Source organism: Cyprinus carpio, chromosome B1, assembly GCF_018340385.1.
Source record: "Cyprinus carpio isolate SPL01 chromosome B1, ASM1834038v1, whole genome shotgun sequence".
Taxonomy (NCBI): domain Eukaryota; kingdom Metazoa; phylum Chordata; class Actinopteri; order Cypriniformes; family Cyprinidae; genus Cyprinus; species Cyprinus carpio.
Genome location: NC_056597.1, coordinates 21927228 through 21949110, shown reverse-complemented (window position 1 = coordinate 21949110; position 21883 = coordinate 21927228). Strand labels below are relative to the sequence as shown.

General features: G+C 35.5%; 1 protein-coding gene across 1 annotated transcript in view; it reads left to right on the top strand.

Annotated features, from left to right (window-relative positions):
- LOC122135762 (receptor tyrosine-protein kinase erbB-4-like) overlaps window positions 1-21288 on the top strand; it is a 36021-nt gene extending 14733 nt beyond the window's left edge. Inside the window, exons 2-7 of the mRNA XM_042715981.1 lie at window positions 7012-7013; window positions 10521-10685; window positions 12061-12208; window positions 13473-13565; window positions 15733-16030; window positions 18141-21288. Coding sequence (XP_042571915.1) covers window positions 7012-7013; window positions 10521-10685; window positions 12061-12208; window positions 13473-13565; window positions 15733-16030; window positions 18141-18991 — 1557 coding nt within the window. The 3' untranslated portion in view covers window positions 18992-21288. The remainder of the gene's footprint in view (window positions 1-7011; window positions 7014-10520; window positions 10686-12060; window positions 12209-13472; window positions 13566-15732; window positions 16031-18140) is intronic.
- Window positions 21289-21883: the final 595 nt, after the last annotated feature.

Below are 21883 nucleotides of genomic sequence, written 5' to 3'. Positions count from 1 at the left end.
AAAATCTTTTCCAACGCTTTGGTATTGTTGAATGCCCATCCATGCAGAGTAGGATACAGTCTTCTAACATAAACACACACCACAACACACACACACCACACACAACACACATCACACACACACACACCCTTGTTCTTGTATTTTCCTTTTTTCACTAAGATCATGTTAATGATAAATTTAAAAAAAAAAAATAATGGATTTTAACAAATTCTTTATTTGTTGGTCAGCTGCCATAATATTATTATTAAATGGCATGCTGCTGGTAAATTAAGGAACATGTTACTTTTTAAATAGCTTCCATCCAGTCTTATTTCAGCTTTGAAGTGAAAAAAAAACTGACCATCTTGGACTTTTGAGCTGAGCTATTGAAACACTTTATAGCTGATTGTTTTTTTATTATTATTATTATTATTCTTATTATATTATTATTTTATTATTATGATTATGTATTATTATTATATACACTGCCTTTTGATTAAGGTTATGCAAATATAAAGAATATTTCAATATATGGACATAATGGACAGGCGATTATTTGAGTTTTTAATTATAGCACTGGAAGAATAGCACTTTCGCCAGTTCGCGAGTCCTTATATAAAAAATTGTATTTTTATTTATTTTTTAAATAATGTATAGCTTGGAAAGTCATGTAAACTCATTTTGGATTTTCTGTGTTGTCTTTCACAGCATTCACTGTTGAAGTTACCTCTGTTCCACTCGTGTGAGAGCCGGTCATTTAATCTGTCCCTGTTGTCTGATGGATTGGGAGTTCAAGTAGATGGGTGCGTGGTTTGTATGTAACTCAGAGCTTTGGGCTTTAGCTTAATGGCACCTAATTAATCAGGCTTTTGTAGGTTGAGCAAAACCGCTCGACAACCTGTGCCATTCCTGCCCTGAAATTATGCTGTGTGACCTCAGACCCACTGCTAGAGTTTTTTCCCCCGGTCCCCGCTGTGAAAAGTTTTAAAAGGCTGTTGCCTGGGCCACAATCGCCTCATTGACTGCCAAACTGCTCCTGCACACAGTGAAATAAGGACCTCGGCCAATTGAAGGGTTGAGATTACAACCATTATGAGATGATGTATTTAAAGCAGGTACGTGTCTCAGTTCTTAACTTTAACCGGTGTGAATCCACATTCTCATTGGCAGGTTCAGTCCTCCAAGCAATAGCAAAGTGTAACAAACTAGCGTCTCCTTGACCATGAGACATTTCAGTTGACCAATCAGGAAGTGGCCGTTAAACCCCCTGTGGCACTACAGTTATGACAATGGGCAAGTACCTCCCAACACAGGAGCATCTCTCCCAGCCAGGCCATCAACCTCACAGCTCATAAGTCTCCTACTGCGGCCTACAGTGGTTCTTTTTTATCGTGCAAGGCAGGGATTTGCAATGATGCCAAATGTGAATGAATTGATATTTTCCACCCACAGTAGTATGGAGCTATTCATAATTTTTTTCCAAAAACATAATTTTTAATTATGCACAATAGGCTTTTCTGTAATCTTGTTTTCTTTTTGTCTGGCCATTGGTAGTGCTGTCTTTGTAAACCTGCCATTGTGAAAAGTGTGTTCACCAGTTAGGAACCCCTCAGATATTTCCCATTGTGCCAGAAGGGATCTTCTTCCAAGATTCCCTCTTTTGGCATACTCTGGTGTTCTCATTCTCACTGGAGATGGCATGATTGAAAACAACCGGTGTCTTATTGTGAATACCCGTGTACTTTCAGTGTAATTCCCCCCGCACATTTGGCTTTCCCTCGAAAGTTGCTTCAGGCGTATCTCCTTTGGCCTCATTAAAGAGCTTCAGGTCCCAGAGACTCTCTTTTATCAATTCCCATCGTTTTCATTCATCTAATGCTTTTCTGTGGAGCGAAAATTCCCCAAATGAGAAGCTTATCTTGGTTTTCTAATGACTACATTTGCATACAGGTAAACCTACGTTTGTGTGATTTTTTATAGTGACAGAGCAATAATTACTTATGGCTTTTCAGACTGATTCCTAAAGAAAAACCTCTACTAGACGCTGCTATCGACATATCACTTGTCCACAGTTTAAATCACAAAAGGGTACTTTCTGGGTCTTTCCACATAATCAGATGATTAACAATATTAACTCTGTTCCAGTATGTTTCATTGTTTTCCAAATGGTTTTTTACAATGTTTGCGTGTACATTTCCTGCATGAATCTATGTTTAATTTCAAAGCCATCAACTTCAGCTCAGAATCGTTTTGTGTTGGTTGGATAAGAATTTGATAAAAAAATGTTTGAGTTCAAACTGAAATCTCAAACGTTTTAGAGTTATCTTGGCAAATCGGACGGATAACAGTAGGTGACGACTTTTAGATCTCCTGCTAAAATTGTAAGACAACGGTCCCATTTGGTTGTCATTTTAATCTTCCATCCAGGAGGAACAATTGATTATGTAATCCCACTAAATGAGGGAAAAGCACTGAGAAATCAAACTCAAAAGTGGAAGAGGTCATTTTAACAGTCACTGTGAGCTCTTTTTGAGCTTTAGGACTCATAAAATCATTTATAAATGTTGATTTTTTTGTACAAAACAAGGTTAGAAAACTGTAACTGTCAACATTTGTCAGTTTCATGTTACTTTATTTATTAATACATACTTACTAGCCCACATTTATTTATTGCCCAATTTCCTTGTTGCAGTGTTGGAACAGTGACATGGATCTAAACTTAAAAGAAAGGTATCTGTACACTTTTATATATAAATACCTACTAATAATAACGACATTTAGGTTGGTTAGAGGGACACTAGAAGGAAATACACCAATGGATTCTGCTCAGGTTCTTTCATCTGTAGAGTTTTAGGGTTGTAAGCTGTTGACACCACTAGTGACAACTGGGCTTAATTTGTTAGATAATTGCAGTTTGTAATGGGAACGGAAAAGCCAAGGCCATGTCCAGCCAGAGTGTCACGTGAAATTGTAGCCATTACCAGAAACGAAAACATGGAAAATGTATTGGCATTCTGGTTTAATTTGCACCTTCATCTTTTCATGCCATGTTATCTTAGCCTCTCCTTCTCTTGGGACTTGCCAAGAAATGTAGGAGAGGTTTCTGGGAACCTTTTCATTACAGCCCACAATTACTCTCTCTAAAATTTTTCCTCATAAACCAAACGGTAATCATTTCTAACACTCCTTTTGTGTACCTTTTGGTAATGAACCTCAGAGAAATGCAACTCTACAAACCATTTAAAACATTAGTTATTAGATCAATATATGATGACTTGTCAGTCAATATCAAAACAGTCGTGTCTCTCTCTGGAATGCACAGTCATGTGTTTTTTTGTTCACTGAGTGCAAAACTTCCGATTTTATGGAATTTCAAAAAATGTCTTTATTTAGAATTTAAATTAATCATTTATATTTTAAACAATACAGATTATATATATATATATATATAGTATTTTTATTACAGTGCATCTTTTTATAGTGAAAGTGAGCTACTTGGTGATCATGCCGATTGTCTTGATTACTTCGTTTTGCACCTTCGTAATTTACTGAATTTTTGTTTGTTGGTGGCGTCAAAGGCTAATTTTGTTTTAGCATCATTGAGAGGATATTAGTTTTAATAATCTTTTTTCTGTTTGTCATTTTGTTGTGTTTTTAAATTTTGTTTCAGTTGTAGTACCTCAAGTTGAACTAATTGACAAATGGATAACTAATGCCTTGTTAACTAGGTAAAATACAACTAAGTTTAAAACACCTTGTTGTTTTCTTTTGTCTATTTTTTCCTCATCCATAGTTGTTTGTATTGAGTTAAACTTCTAATAAACTTGAGCTGAAGTTGTTGGTATTGTAAGATTAATAGCCACATTGTATCTTCCTTTTTTATTTTGTTTCTTACTTCTCAAAAAAAATCAGGGTTACTCCATGATATTTACTCTCCTAAATATCAAAAATATTTATTGTTTTATTACCTGAGTGGTGACATTTCAGTAGATGCCATTAAGAGGTGGCAGTGGGACGCTCTGGGAATAGAGGAGCTCACCTCGGCTCTGCAGAGTTGTCGGGGCTGCGCGCCTTTGGGAGGTATTGTTCTCCTTTGTGTCCAATCTGTCAAGAAATAATCCTGAAACCTGTTTACAATGGGTACTGACTTAAATGAGGCTCTCTTTCCCTATGCCTCTGTGCACACTCTTTTTTACTCATTTCAGTTTTAGGTGGTTTTACATTGGAGAACTACATTTAATGTTTTTTTCTGTCCTTTCTGTTTTTTTTTCTTTGGTTTCATCCAATTCAGATCATGTGAAGTACAGCTGCATATTCATAGCCCAGTGGAGTCTATTTCTCATCAAAACCTAATGTACGGTTAGATTAGTGCCCTATTGTGCCTCTTAAACAGTGTGTTCCTGTACAGTATAGGTGTCATTTGAGGAAACGTCTAGATGATGGACAGTCCTCACTGGCTGTGGCTCTTGTCCAGTCCAAAGGTTTAGAGTAGATGACCAAACTCACAATGTTCTCTGAAAAAAACAGTGTTATCGCTTCAGGAAAACTCCATAGGGAGATTTCAAAACTTGTTAACACCATTGCACAGTTTTTCAGTATGAGAGAGTCTATTAGTTGCAGGTCCCTGTATTATTCATGCAGGCATGTGTTAGGGGGTTCTTACACTGGCCCCTCTTAGTGCCATATTTTTGGCGGTGTTTTGCGAATTTGCAAACATGGTTTGTTTTGTGAGTGAATGCAAATGGAATAAACTCGACCAAAACTCGATCATCGGCACAAAAAAAGAATGATTTCAAGCGATTCAATTTTGGTTTAATTTCCTGTAGCTTGACCACTGTATGTACCATATGGTAACATATAACTTGTGATGGTCTTCAACATGTTTTTGGTTATTGTGTATTTTATATTGTCAATTGTGTAGTCAATGTACAGTATAGTTATGAAGCACAGCTCACACAGAAGACACTTTCAAACCAAGCCTCTGCTTTCTGTTGGCTAGTGTGTGGGTGAATCTGCTGGACTAGATGGTTTATCATGTGCAGCTTTTAAAGGCATGCCATCTGTATTTTTTTGAATATTTGGTAAATTTGGTAAGTTTTGGTCTGATGTCCTATAGTTTTGATGCCCAAACTACATTGTCTTAATATAGCTGATGTAGCTAAACATGAGTTGCATTAACCATTACATTTCCCCATCTGTGAGTACTGTAAAATAGATTTACATTGATTTATATGATCAGAAAGAGTTATTTAGCAGTAATTTTTTTAAAGCGTGTAGCATTAGCACCGGTAGAAATAATCTAGGCTTTTAAAGGGATAGTTCCCCAAAATGAAGATTACACCCACCATGCACTTACTCACCCTCAAGCCCATCCGAGGTGTATAATATCCATATTTAAAACTTTATAAACTGTAATCTCTAGCTTCTGCTAACTGGCATACGCACATTCACAAGAGAGTGGCATGCAGCAGATGACATACGGATTTTTTTAGGTGTTATGGAGCATAACGCTCCGGTGAGAAGTAATGAACGTGGAAAGGCAGAGAAGAGGGGAGGAAAAAACAAAACACTGGTTCCGAATTAGAAGTACACAATGTGGATTGGTAAAGAAAAAATGTTGGAGGATTTCGATATAAGCCAGTGGAGATTGACTTTTCCATTGCGGTAAAGTAAAAAAAAAAAACTTGGTTCTAATAACCTTATTCTTACTTAGGAGCTTACTGCTACGCCTATGTCCTGTGTCATCTACTGGAGCACCACTCTTTCATGAATGTCTTGTACACCACGCTTACCACAAATGTATCGTTCACTTCAGAAGGCCTTTATTACCTCTCCCACCAGAGCCTTGTGGAGTACTTATTATGGGTGGAATGGGTGCACCTTTTTTGGGCTTCAAAATCTGAATCCCCCCAATTCACTGCCATATAAAGCTTGGAAGAGCCAGGACAATTTTTAAATATAACTTTGATTGTATTTATCTGAAAGAAGAAAGTACTAATTTACACCTATGTAACGATGGCTTGAGGGTGAGTAAATCAAGTGTTAATTTTCATTTTTGGGTGAACTATCCCTTTAGAGTAAAAATTAACAATAAATAAATAATATGATAAAAATTAAAATTAATAATAATAATAATAATAATAATAATAATAATAATAATATAATAATAATAATAAATAACTGACTCAACTTTGACTTTTGTAAGAGTTCTAAGTCTTAAAATATTTCAGTTCATAAAATAAACATCTAATTAATTGGAGCAGTATTGGAGCAATATCGGAGCAGGTTTTAATATGTCCATACTCCATTTTGGAGTTTCATTATTTTCCCCAAATAGAGAGATGCTGCCTTCAGATGTCAGATGTCAGAAATGATTGCATTTTTGAGATGTGCACACACAAATGCAACAGAATGTCATAACGTACTAGAAAGGTCTTTTTGAATGAAGATTTTTTTGAATTTGAGGTTTTTCATTTAAAAAAAATGGTTGGATGGAAATTCCAATTTGATCAATTCATATTGTTGTATACTGTATGGTCTTCTGTATTGTGTTCTTGTAGAATAGTTATATAGTTGGAAAATAAAACTGTTGTGTGCGTGCACTTTGGATGGGATTAAATGCGAGCATGAATTCTGAGTATGGGAAATCACCATACATGGCTGTATGTCACTTCACTTTTTTCCACAATTTTTTGCAGTGACAGGTCCATTATTACCCATTATTTTGGGGTATGTATATCATAGGTTTCATATGTGTCCTTGCAGTATGTTTTAATACCCAGTCGCTCTCTGGCACATATTCTGTTCCCATCAAATGATGACTTGAGCTATGCAAAACAAAGGCTTCTCTCTCGTTCCAGCCCCACTTCCTACTTTCCACCCTTGTAAGCATTATTGGTCCACAGAAATTAAGCATGCTTTTCACTCATAGCGCCTTTCATTTTTTTTTTTTTTGTTTTTTTTTTTTCACTCTTCTAATTAGTTCCAAATAATCAAGCTGAGTCTAATTTTTGTTATTTGTCTATTGTTCAGAGGTGAGAATTATGTTGTAATAGGGCACCGAGAGGGACTTCCTCTTCCCATTCCGTTCCAGCCAAGAAACGTTCAAACCTTTATTAATGCCCACATAAAAGCTGATGCCTGATGCAAAAGAGTGAGATGAGGAGATGCTCTATGAATGCCCCCAAATTGCACCTCACAGCCAGCATTAAGTCTTCTCTCGAACCTCCCTGGATCGGCATGACAGATGGCTTTTGTTATGCTAAATGCAGGCGGTGTTTTGATTAGGTTACTCGGACTTTCAATCTGGGTGCTTCTCAAACAGTGGAACACAAAGGGCTGGCTCTTTGCTGCCTATTTTATCTATTGGCGGATGCGGTCCCTCTCTCTTTTTTTTTTTTTTTTTTTTTTCAAGTGAAGTTTAAAGCTCTGAATATACAGAAAAGCTTGAGGGGCCAACTAAAAGCAATGGATCCTTCTAAAAATGCACTGCTGCAACATCCCAAGGAAGCATATTATAACTGGAGAAATCTCTTCAGTAGCATTCCCATCAAATAACCATCTAAAACCTTGACACCTTGGCAACATACCACAGCAGTAATTAAATAATATATCAAATAATAATATACAACAGCAAAATAACTTATTGCACCTGTACTCTTATCTGATTGTGTTTACTTTATCAACCTTCACTCCTGTACAGTCAGTTCAACATTACTGTATTTACACCTATTAATCAGTTCTCTGGTCTCAAATGCAAGAAAAATAAAATTGAGAACTTTGTTCATTCCGTCTGCAGTGAATCGGCTTGCCGTCATAAAGAGAGTCCCAACAGCAGCATACAAACACATTACAACACTCCCCAACATTCACTCCAGTCCATCAGTTACGCCTTGTTAAAGTGACAACCTGTTTGTTGGAAGAAAACAAATCACATCATCTAAGACGTTAGCCAACATACCTATATAGCCCTCATTATATATTAACAAATGTGAGGTAATAAATAATAAATGGGTTTCAGACCAATCAGCCAAAACAGTGCACAGTAATTTGCCGACTTTAGGCGAGCCATCCCTGGACTACGCCAATGCAATTTACAGGTGCAGTGAAATGAACGTTGTATGTTACACAAGATATACTTCGGGGACTGGACAGTCCAAACCAATGGAAAATGTTGCATTACTACAAACCTCAGCATACCAGGGCCAAGCCGTATTTAATCTGTCCATGTATTTCTGTTAAAAGAATTAGAAATCCATGGAGCGTTGTTAAGACATTAAACACTCGATCCTTCAGTACTAAAGCAATGGTCAATGGTGAAGGGGGGAAGAGTGGAATGAAGCCCGAGAGAATGAATTTTTGTTTAAATGTTAATAAAAAATAAACGGCTTGTGTGTACGACTCTGGAAATATGCTGCATCATATTAGACTAGTGCTGTGAAATTTATCCTATGAGAGATGCTGGGCTTGCACTGCGTGTTTAAAAAAAAAACAACAGTTATGATTTGGACTGGGTTAAGTTTTATTGCTGGGTATAAGATGACTAGCGAATGTGCATATTATTCATGCCAAATTAGAGAATAAACTGTAAGAAATGGTGATAGGGACATCTAAAGCCAGTTTCTCCATTTACAGTAAAATATTGTTCTTACTAATCTGTAAAAGGAGTGAGAAAAAGAAACCTATATTCATGAATGAATACACCAATAAATCTAGAGCTCTTCTCATTATAAAAACTTAGGGCTTGAATCTACCTAAGTACATCTACTACATTTTTTTTTTTTCAGTTGCAAGGTTGTTAGAAATTCTTATACATTTAAAACCAGAAAAAAGCACTGAAAACCGTGGCTCAGTGGTAGAGCATTGTGTTAGTAGTGCAAAAAAGGTGTTGTGTGTTCGATTCCCAGGGGAAACACATGTTAGGTAAAAAAAATGTATAGCCTGAATGCACTATAAGTTGCTTTGGATAAAAGTGTCTGCTAAATGCGTAAATGTAGTGTACACTCAATGCATATTTCTTTGTAAACAAGTTTGAAAATGTATCAAGATATCCTGATATTTTATGTTGACTTGTTAGGTTGTATACAGATAGTAATAAAAAGTTTCAAATACAGAACAGTTACACATTTTTATCAATACATTTTACGAAAAAATCATCATTGGAAAAGGTTTTGCACTATTGGTGTCACACTGTTGCGCATTTGGTGTGTGTGTGTTGTGGTCGTGTGTGGTGTGGTGTGGCCTGGTGATTGATTGGTCCATGATTCACTCTCTCAGTGTCAGGTGTCTGCTCCTTGGTTTAATTCTCACATTTGTCTGTAATGTTGAAAAGTTTCAGGGCAAAAAGCATTTTTAGTACAATTGTGCTTGACTCCAGCTTTTGTCTGCCTATTTTTGGAGCAAGGCACTTAGGCAAAAGAAAAAGATAAGGGCATATTGTCATGAAAGGTGGGGTAGGGTTAGTGTGGCAAATGGAACAGTGTATGACAGGGAAATTTGTTTTCATTTTCAGAGCATTTGCCTGTTATGAACTACAGCCTGGTGGTCACTGATATCTTCTATTGAATGTTGTATTTCCCCTAATAAAGCATTGGGACATATTCAGACCAGTTCTAAAGAACCAGCATAATTTCTCATTATTTTTTTTTTCTACTACAAGTGCACCCTTTATAATGCTTTTTGTTGTCTCTTGGGGTGGCATTTTTGCACTTTTCTTTGCAAACTATTACTGACTGAAATGAAAGCAATTTCATATCATGTGCCCATTCGACTCGTTTTTACAGTAAAGATGAGCAGCAAAAAAACAACAACTTGCAGGGACAATTGGCTATCTTCAGAGTTCTCAAAAAACATGTCAATTTTGTTCACATAACTGCACAATGTTTGTTTTGTTGTCTTTACAAGTTTTAAATGTTTCTAGGTTCTGGTAAAAAGAAATATGGTGGGTTTAACTGCAATCTTTCTGAAGCGATCACTGTCACAATTTTTGGTTACAGACAAGGAAAGGGATGTTTTTTAAAGATCAAAAAATGTTTATTTTTACCAGAAAAAGAATCACACACTCCATAACTAGGAAAGAGAACAAAAACAAAATAATAAGTAATCAATATATATATAATTATATATTATAATATATATATATATATATATATACTTATATTATAGATATATATATATATATAATATATGACTGATATTTTTTGGGAGGGATGATTTATGAGCAATTACCTTAAGAACACACTAATAAACATTCTTCATTATTGTTATAACATCTTGTTTTTTCCATATAATCACGTTTTTCACAATCAATCTGGCTCATTGTCTTTTGAGTTCCCTAACTTGTGCAATTGTAATGACTTAAAACTCGTCAATGAAAGTGTACTTTAGTTTTTTACTTAAAATGCAGCTAAATGTAGTTTTCCCATTTTAGTGGGGATGAATATCCGTAACCGAGTTCTACTGCTCTGAATGTAATGATTCATAGTTGTATTTATGATAATCAGTGTTTTTTGGATAGAGTACTCAGATTCCTCTTTTGGCAGGGTCCCTGATGTATCTGGAGGAGAGGCGGATGGTGCACAGGGACCCTCGCAGCCCGTAACCGTCCTGGTGAAATCTCCAAACCACATTAAGCTCACACTGATTTTTGACTTGCTCGAGGCGCTGGATTCTGATGAAAAGGAGTATAATTCAGATGGAGGGAAAGGGTAAGTGTTTTAAACCTTAGACATACTGAAACTTTTTTTTTTTTTTTTTTTACTTTTAAGGATTGTAATTCATATGGTGGGTTGGATACCAAACCATTAATCAATGTTTAATCTGTGAGAATGGTAGTTGCTCGACGACGTAATTCTAATTTCAATCATAGAAAAATGCAGTGCATTTTTTTTTTTTCTTGGTTAAAGCATGTGATGAAATTACTATTATAGATTATTATATCCCTGATGAGAATTCTATCTTATGCAGATGCCCATCAAGTGGATGGCCCTGGAGTGCATTCATTCATTACAGAAAGTTCACACATCAGAGTGATATATGGTGTATGGTGAGTTAAAAAACAGTTTAGGCAGCTAGAGTCTCCTAGTTTTAAGTTTTGTTTGGTTTGTTTGAAGAGCTTATTGCTTTTATTCAGCAAATATGCATTAAGCTGATTAAAAATAAAGTCATGTATTAAACGTTCTGTTTGCAGAGATAAATGTACTGTGGTTTCCACAAAAAAAATGATGTATTAAGCAGCGCAATTGTTTTTCAGCTTTGACAATAATAAGTGTTTCTTTCAGCAGCCAAATCATGCATATTTAAAAATGATTTCTGCAGTATCGTGTGATACTGAAAGACTTGGAGTAATGATGCTAAAAATTTAACTTTGAATCACAGGAATAAAATTACATTTTCAAAGTACATTAAAATAGAAATCAGTTATTTTACATTTACACTCACTGTTTTACTTGTCTTTTGATCAAAGAAATGCAGCCTTTGTGAGCATAAAAATTATTTTTTTCAAAAACCGACCCCCAAACTGTAACACTTAATTGGTACAGTCTGAATATGATATAAAGATAGTACATATGATATAATAACACTTAAAATTCTGAATTCTTTACAGATTTGCAGTTTTAAAATTGCAGATTTGCTGTATATTGTGTGTATATATATATATGATATATATGATATATATTATTATATATATATATATATATATAAGCCCAATATCTTTAATTAAATAGAATTTGGTATATATTATTATATTTTTTTTCTATATTTTGGTATTTAAATAAAACTATTTTGATAGTATAGACAAGTCAAGTCAAGCCGTCTGCTTTTATTGTCAATTCTTCCACATATACAGTACCTACATACAGAGAATTGATAAAACACATGAAATAAAACATGAAATAGATAAAAACGTAATAAAAAGCACATGAAAATATGATGCAATTACAACATATTTTTTTTTATGTAATAATAGAAAAGTGCAATGACTTTGGTGCGTGTGGCACAGCTTACAGTGTTTATTTTTTTATTATTATTATTTTTTTTATACAGAACATGATGTGTTGACTTCATATAGTTGTCATTCAGGGGTGACTATCTGGGAGTTGATGACGTTTGGAGGAAGAAAGCCCTACGATGGATTCCCACACGTGAGATTCCAGACATCTTTGGAGAAGGCGAGCGTTTGCCCAGCCACCATCTGCACCATATTCTTCTCTACATGGGATGGTCAAATGTGAGTGTTATGCAGGACTCTGAATTTGCCATCAGTAGCTCGAATGCTTCAGCAAGGCACTAGCACACATACACTTTTGTATTCAAATAGTACACTGGGTGATGGTGTCGTATTTACAAATGAAACTGAAAGGTACTTGAATTTAACATATGACAATAATTTTATTGCCTACCAAAACAGATTCACACCATAAGTTCCCATGCTATAGTTTTTTCTACTAACACAGTGGTAATTAATTTAGCAAGATACATGCAGTCATGTGGTTTTTAGCCAGCCCGCTCAACATGTTTGGCCAGCCAGGTCTGTGTGGAGTTTTTTTCTCTGTGGAAATATGCAGCTGGGGAGCGCTGGGGTTTCTCAGCTGGTTCAGTCAAATAAATACAAAGAGATTAAATGAGAAGCGGAGTGAACTCATAATTCTAATTACATTTGACCTGTAAGCTGTTGTTTGTGCTTTTACTGCGCTGTGGCAAATCTGTAACCCACGGGACAATGAAATGCAAAATATTGAGTGGGAGATGAAACTTGGTGTGATTGCGTGAGTAATTGCTGCTCCTTTGGATAATGTGTGTTGAGTGTGAGAACTGACAGGAAATTAATTGGGGGAGGAAATTAAGGAGCAGGCTGCTGCGAGGTGAGGGCATGTTACTTCCTGTCAGACACATATTAGAACTTAAGAAGTTTTCAGTAATTTGGGGCAAATTCTAACACTGATGGTGAAAAAAAAATCTATCTATCTATTATCTATGTATCTATCATCTAGTCTATCTATCTATCTATATTCATCTATCTATCTATCTATCTATCTATCTAATCTATCTATCTATATGTCTATCTGTCTATCTGTCTATCTGTCTGTTGTCTGTCCTGTCTGTCTGGTCTGTCTATTCTGTCTGTATGTCGTTTTTGTCTGTCTGTCTCTTTGTAAAAAAATAAAACGGAATTTGTGCAACTGCATTGCACTGTCCATTATAAACTGTGTATTAATGACAAATGCAGTTATACTACTTGGCAATTTCTGACTGTCTTCACCTCCAGGCTGGATTGATTGATTGCTGATAGGCGGCCTCTCGTTTAAAGAACTCGCTGCAGGAGTTCAGCCGCATGGCACGTGACCCTCAGAGATACCTCGTCATACCAGGTGAGAATACGACTAGTTTTTGTATTACATGTCACCTTGAAAATCAATACTTTTGTCCTACACCCACCCATTTAAAACTCAAGCCGTGATCGCAGAGCGTGATGGTGTCATTTCTGCTCTCAGGGGGATGATCGCATGAAGCTGCCCAGAGCCCCACCGCACAGTAAGTTCTTCCAGAGTCTTCTAGATGAGGAGGAGGCTGATGACCTGATGGATGCATTGAGGAGTACTTGTTTCCTCAGACCTTCAATATCGCTACCTCTTCTTACACATCACGAGCACCCATGGATACCATTAGGGTAAGAATAGCTTTTGCTTTCTTTATAGTTCTCTTCATGACAAAGTGATGAAATGTATACGCTTGAATGTCATCTTGAAATAATACATAAATGAACTATTTTTAGGTGAGGCTTTTGAATCTTTTTTTTGTGTTTGTTTTTACTTGAAATCTTGTTATTGTACACTACATGGTCCAAACTTTGGAATAGTTATGATATTAAATGTTTTTGGGAAAAGTTATTGTTATGTTCACCAAGGCTGCATTTTTATTTAATCAAAAGTACAATAAAAATGTTAATATTGTGAAATATTTTTTACAATTTAAAATAAGTTTTCTGTTTGAATATATTTTAGAATGTAATTTATATTCCTGTGATGCAATGCTGAATTTTCAGCAACCATTACTCCAGTCTTCAGTGTCACATGATCATTAAGAAATCAGTATAAAATATGTAAGCAATAAGGTACGAGAGGCCATGCTGTTATTAGTGAATAAGTCATGGCTGAAGGGCATGTTAAGCACAACGTGAAGCAAAAATTAAAAATCTGTGTAGGCCCATTGATTTTTTTATTTATTATTTTTTGGAAAGAAATTTATTAAATGCAGTCCTTCTGCTAACACAAAAAAATAAATAAAAAATGTTCCTGACTAACACACAGTAAATGGCAAGAAAATGTTCCAGGTTAACATGCCTTATTCTTATGGAGTTCAAATAAAGACATAGAATAGGTACAGTTCTGTGGACACTGCTGTGTCATTTTTTTTTTTAAACACGTATATGATATTTTCTCGCACACATACATCTGCTTATCTCTCAGCATGATAAAATGTCTGCTTTCTTTCTTTTAAATTTAAAACAGACCAATTTGCAGCACACTGTGAGTTTACGAACATCATTATGGTGTAAATTAATGTTCTTTCTTTAGTACCATACTTGTAACACAAAAAAACAGTTTTATCTTGCTGAAAATACATAACACATAGAATATGTTTTGACGCTATAATTGATTGTTGCTAAGGATGTGATCCACAGAAACCCTTGGGGTGAAGCGGTCATAGCTGTGCTTTATCGTAATTGAAAACACAGCTGTTGACCAGTCAGAATCAAGGACGGAACTACTGTAGATACAAAGACTGTAAGTTTACGGTCAGGACTATCTGTTTAACAGCAGTTTTAATAGGAATTAACTAGTTTGTCCAATTAAAGACAGATGGGGAGACAGAAGAAGGGGTGGTATAGTGAGGAAAACCTGTTTTGAAGCAAAAAGATCTATACTTAACTATCCAGAAGCATTCCATTTCAGTGTCAGTGGAAGTTGGGTTAGTCAGTCATCTTGCCTATGGGAACACAATTGGGCAGACAGAGAAGGCAAAAAAAATTTGCTGAAAATGTATTTAGGCCTCAGGCCATCCAAGATGAAGAAGAGTTTGTTTCTTCATTGAAACTGAGTTAGAGAAATTTAGCATCACATCATTTTGCTCACCAATGGATCCTCTGCAGTAAATGGGTGCCATCTAGAATGAGAGTCCAAACAGCTGATAAAAACCATCACAATAATCCACTTATTTATTAAGGAGTTTATTGGTGTGAAAATATTCCAAAACACTTTTATACAAATATGTTTGGTGGAGAGGACAGCAATGGATTGGACTTTATTCACTGGAGGAAGTGTTTATTAGATGCATTATGTACTCATGATTTTGGCCAGAAGCAACAGTTTAAAGTAAAAAAAAAAAGTCTTCTTACAATCACACAGCTTTTCACTTCGAACACGAATGTTAATTGCTGGAGTGGTGTGGATTAATTGTAGAATATATTGTGATGTTTTTATATCATTCTGTTTGAAACTGTCATTCTGATGGCACCCATTCACTTGCATTGATCCATTGGTGAGTAAGTGATGCGATGGACTAATCTTCTCTTAGTTTTAGTACAAAATTTATTTTTCTAGCAATGACAACCCCTACAATTTTCAACAACCACCCTTTATATGTGTAATTGATATCATTATAAAACTAAAGATTTAGACACCTTAATGATTGCTGAGTCATTGAGGAAGGTGGATTATCCATCTAAACTTTATTTTTGTTTCCCCCATATAGACGCAACTGAAGTGTCGTGAAAGAGTTTTTAGCCCAGAAGACAAGATTGGAGCTTGTTCTCATGATACTTCTGGTACAGCGAGTGCCATCTTCATTCCTATAAGCACACAAGGTGCTGGTCTCGATGCCCTTGAGGAACAACACTGTAATGGGAGCTTGAAAAAACAGCCCATGTCTGCTGGAGACGACTGTGACGGCCAGCGCTACAGCGCAGACCCAACTGTCTTTTTCGGAGAAAGGAATCAGAAGACCACGGGTGAAGATGGTTACATGAGCCCTATGAACAAATCAGCCTCAGGTAAAATAAAAAAAGAGAGCTATTTGAAATATTCAGTGTCCTTTTTGAGGAGTTGCATTCAAAATCCACTTGGTGCAAAAATATGAGGGGGCATGTGCATGTCGCTTCTGGGTATTACTGGGAATTAGTTTGGTGTAAATCACCTCTGAAAGTCTTTTATTACACATTCTCTGGTCGATAATATCGCGGCCGTTCCATTTCAACCTCAGATAGTTTAAAACAAAAGGGTGTCTGGGAGTAAAACATTAATCCAGTATTGGTGGGGTTGAGTAGATGAATAAATCAATAGATTCTGAGTTCTTCCATTACAAATTTTGGCAGCAGTTAATGGTCTCATCCTTCACCTCAAGAGGCCTCAAAATACATAGTGCCAATGAATTGTGGGTGGTTAACTATAGCAGTTAGGCTACTCACAGTTTTATGCTAGTATCAGTAGTTAAACTACAGCCAGAAGGCTATACAAAGTAGCTAACTTTAGTAAGGGCACCATGTTGCCATTCAAAAAGTTTTGGGGTCCATAAAATGTTTTATGCTCACCAAGCTGCATTTAATAAAAATCGGTCAAAAAGGTAATATTGTAAGAATATATATATATATATATTATATATATAGATATAATATATATATCTAATATAGATATTATATATATATATATTATATATATATAAACAAACAAACAAACAAACAAAAAAACTTATTTTCATATATTTCAAAATGTAATTAATTCATGTGATGGTAAAGCTGAATTTTTAACAGCCTTTATTCCAGTTTTCATTGTCACATGACATGACATTTACTAACAAATTCACTAATCCTAACTAGGACATTCTGTAAAAAAAATCATTATTGCCTTAGACTGCAGATTTAAAATGCTTCATGTGCAAAAACATCAGTGTAGCTTGCTGTCGTGCTGCACTGCTATATGAGTAAACAAACTTAACTGGTAAAGCTACTTTATTTTAAAAACTGAAAAATGTAGATAAGTATGTGGTGTTGCTACTTTTGGTCACCATATTTACATAATTTCCAATTAAGGTTCATGTTCTTTTTAAGCCTTTATTCTGAAGATGTTCACATGCTCCACAGCTGAATGAATATTTCTGTGCACATGTAATCAGCATATTCGGAATAAACTAACACTGATGTTCTCTTCTGGAAATACTAGAGACATTGCTCATTTATTATGCGAACAGTAATTTAATCAGCTCATTAATTCTCATTCATTTCCTGAACAATAACACACAAGAATGCGATGAATTGTAAAATGTAGGTCATGAGATTTGTACAAATGTAGGCCACCGTGTTCCTTTTAATGTTTGTAAAATGTCTAAGTCTCCTTTTTCTCTCCACGAAAAAACAAAAACAAACAAAAAAACAGTGGTTTCTTCAGTAGTTCTGTCTGCATCAGTCCCCCAGAATTATATTTCTTTGTATATTCACTAATTCACGAGTGCTTGATTTATGAGGTGATGTATGCATAATAGTGTGTTTACATGATCCAAAATTCTGATTAATACAAGCATATATCTTGTTTAGATTTATGAAAGATGGAAAATGGTCTTAATCTAGTTAATTTGTTTACATGACTTCTTGATTAAGGTAAAAAAAAAAAAAAAAAAAAAAAATTCTTACCTAGTATCTGACTAATACCAGTGTTGTTATTGCTAACTCTATTGTTAAGTCTATTTAAAAAAAATGTAATTAAATGAAATAAAATAGATATATTGTAAAAACTAACATTATAAATGTTGCCTTGGCATCTATCTGAAGTAAATAGGTTACTAAAATTACTAAAACTAAAATAAATATAAAAACAGAATAATAATAATAATATGTGTTATATATATATATATATATTATATATATATATATATATATATATATATATATATATATATATATATATATATATATATATAACACAATTACTAGAACTTAAACAAAAATTTCAATTAAGCTGAATATAGATAGACAGACAGACAGACAGACAGACATACAGACAGATTGATTGATTGATTGATTGATTGATTGATTAGTGATGAATTGCAATGTACCTATATACAGTATGGAGCTTTTGTCATTCTATTTTAATTTACTCTTGTGTCAACAGACCATCTTAGTCCTGTCGAGGAGAATCCTTTTGTAAACCAGCGGAAAAATGGAAATATTACTGCACTGGACAACCCTGGTTACCACAGCACCCCTGATAGAAAACCCAAGGGTGAGGATGAGTACATCAATGAACCCCTTTACCTCAACACATACAACAACACGACGAACGAGATTATGAGGAAAAATGGAGCTTCCATACCGCTACAGATGACAACAGCAGCCAACACCGCAAGTAGCCACGTTATCCTCTCAACACAAACTGGGAAAGCCCACCACCATGGCCAGGGAACACATGTTCATTTCGCCGTTCCACCTGTTCAGCCCCCCCAAACAAGATCGATGAGCCAAAATGACCAGCATTCCCAGTCGCCACACAGTGCCGATTCCAATTCCTCCAGCATGTCTGGCAATCCCTCTTTATTAACCCAAATCTCCTTTGTCAGCCAACAGATCCAACCTTGTCTGGTGAGTCAGTCAGGCTCTTCAACTCATCCGGCTCAAGTGGCGAAATCTGCAGTCACTAGTAAAAGTATATCTGGCCTTCCTGGCCACCATGTCTATCCAGGTAACATGCTTCAAACGGGTCATTCTGGGACTGTAATGGTCGACAGGAAGTCGAAGAAGAATTTTGATAATCCTGACTACTGGCAGCATAGTCTACCGCCCAAGGCGACCCAACCAAACCCTCAAGATCCAACTCAAGTGTGCAAAAGCAAGCCTCTCTACAGGCACAGCATCCGAAGTCGCATCGCTGTGGCTGACAACCCTGAGTATCTTTCTGAGTTTAACAGGAGACCGGGAACGGTTCTGCCACCTCCACCTTACCGGCACAGGAATACGGTAGTGTAATGCCGCAGTTCTAGGGAGCCAGATTCTTCTACCAGCACAGTATGCTAAATTGGAATTACTGTAGAACAGGAAAACTCCCAGCTTCAGGAATTACCGAAGGAGACTTGTCAGACTTTAAAGGGAAAACCGATCAACCAAAGTGCCTCTAAACTATTCCAAAAGCTATTCCATCTTTCTATTCCAACAGATCAGAATTTAATCAGATCTACATCCTTTAAAGGGGAAGTGTGAACCAAAAATGGACATTCTGTCATCATTTATTCTCCCTCATGTCACTCCAAACCTAAAATACTTTCAAACACAAATAAAGATACTTTATTTTTTAATGAAGCCTGATGTATGTCCCTCCACTGTAAGGTTGTAAGGTTTGGTAAAACCTTACATTTTTATTCAATATTAATGACAAATATTTATTTTACCAAAGACCAAAAATTTACATTTGTATCTCTCTCTCTCTCTCTCTTTCTCTCTCTCTCTATCTCTCTCTCTCTCTCTCTCTCTCTCTCGGTCTAGTATGTCTTCTGCACATCACCACTCTGGTGTCATACAAATTTTTTTTTCTTTTTTATTATTTATTTATTTTATTTATTTATTTTATTTGCTTTTAAACAAACTAGACCCGGAAACCATGATTTTCATTTAGACCAGAATAAAAATGCACTTTACATAAATTACAGTGTTTTTTTTATTTATTTTTTTATAAGTGTACAGCAAAACTTTCAAAAAGTTCATAAAGATATCCTTAAAATAAATCCATATGATTAGTTTGATCTCACATGTCAAGCAAGTATGTTTGAGCTTCCATTAATCATATTTGATGAGCTCTATGCATATTGATTAGTGTTTATGAATAAATGCCTAAATTAAATCATAACATTAAGCAATCATGTCTCTGCAAAAGATTTAGATTAAACCTCTTTATATGGATTTCTTTTATGATCTCTTTAAGTTTTGGTGATGGGACATAAATATCTCAGGTTTCTTTTAAAATATCTTATTTTGTGTTTCAAATATAAAGTCTTATGTGCTTTCTTGGGTTAAATGATGAAAGAATATTCATTTTTGTGCGAACTAACCCTTTAATTCTCACCTCTGACTGATTCTCCTACAGTTAGGTGCATCATGACATTGTAGACACTGGGTAAGGAAGGAAAGGAAAAACAAGAAATCACATTCTCTTGTGTTTTTTCAAAAGGAAATGGACTTTAATATTGTTTCTTTGTGGTTTAGACCAGCTGTCTTTTTGACCACTTTCCATCCATCTTGTATTGTTGCTGTAAGCTATATTCTCTTCCATTTTCTTGACTGAAGGACACTGATGCGTTGCGAATCTTGGATCGCCCTCAAGAAAACCGGGGTACCGTAACTCTTATGTGAATGAGACGTTGTGGATTGTAAATTGGTGCATCTTCTTGTACTGTAGTGGATTTGATAATGGACTACACTGCTATTTATTTTCAGTCATTCAGTTCTTCTTCATGTTTTTTTAAAGAACTTACCAATTTCCCCGAATTTTGTACTCATATATGGGAATTATTAACAAATCTGATACACAGGCAGAGAAAGAGCACATGGGCAGCCATACAGCTTCTTGAGCTAATGGGAAATAAGTGCCTTTCTCAGTGGCACAAAAGCATCGGTGGACGTGCCAATGGAGTGATTTGACCTGGAATCTTTAACTGCTGTAAATATATGTGAAACCAATTTGAATATTTACTACTACTGAGCCACCCATGTCAAAATAGACTCACCCAGAGCTGGGAGCCATGTATTGAAAATATGTTGTTGCATTTAATTCATCTAGTAATGAATTTAACGGCAAGATCGATTTATTCTGGAAGGCAATATTACAGGTGATGGAGGGCACAATACAAACTCAAACTACTGATCTCCAATGGAGAGTTTTACAATGTACTGTGACAGAAAATACTTTTGTCTGAAATGTATTCTGCTCTCAGTGAGAGTGTGACCGTATTGTGGCCAGGGAGAAACTGTTCATATGTTTTATAAACTGTAAATGGGCGTTTGTCATTAATTATGTCAGAGTGTCATAGCAGATAAGAAGTTGTGACTGTGCAAATTTGGTCCTGAACATACCATGCTGTAATTCTGAGACTTTGATTTGCTTTTGACTGAACTGCCGTGGGAGATGTAGCTAGATTTGTTTGGCTTTTTTGATTTAATCTTTTCTTTGCCTTGTACTGTTGTTTGTTTTGGGGCTATTCCAAAAGATGCATCTCATCCCTGTTGTAATTCTGTTTGATGCAATGACACAATAAAGGTCTTGTTTGAGATTTCGAACTTGTTCTTAGAGTCGTGAGATGTGAGGGTCTTTTGTTGATGCATGGTACGAGCACCAGCTTGTTCACAACACTTTTCAGTTGTAATCCATCATGTCTGAACTTGCCCTTACAAACAAGTACTGTGGTGCTATCGAATCAGATTTTCCAGTAAGTTAGATTCATATTTTTGCTGCTTCAGCTACTTTTTTTTTTTTTTAAATTACTATTGTTTGAACTGATAATTAGTAAGCTATTGTAATGGAAAATGACCTTTAATTAAAGGAAAAGTTCATTCAAAAATGACACCCAAAGATTTAGATGAGTTTGTTTCTTCATCAGAACAGATTTTAAGACAATTAGTATTGCATTACTTGCTCACCAATGGATCCTCTGCAGTGAATGGGTGTCGTCATAAAAAATCCAAACAGCTGATAAAAACACTCCACACCACTCCAGTCCATCAATTGACATCTTGTAAAGTGAAAAGCTGTGTGTTTGTAAGAAACAAATGACCCATCAAATTATTGTGAGCTGTTTTGACGGCACCCAGAAAGTGATGTAAAATTATGTATGGTGTATGTGATGTAAAATGATGTATGCCCTTCTGTGT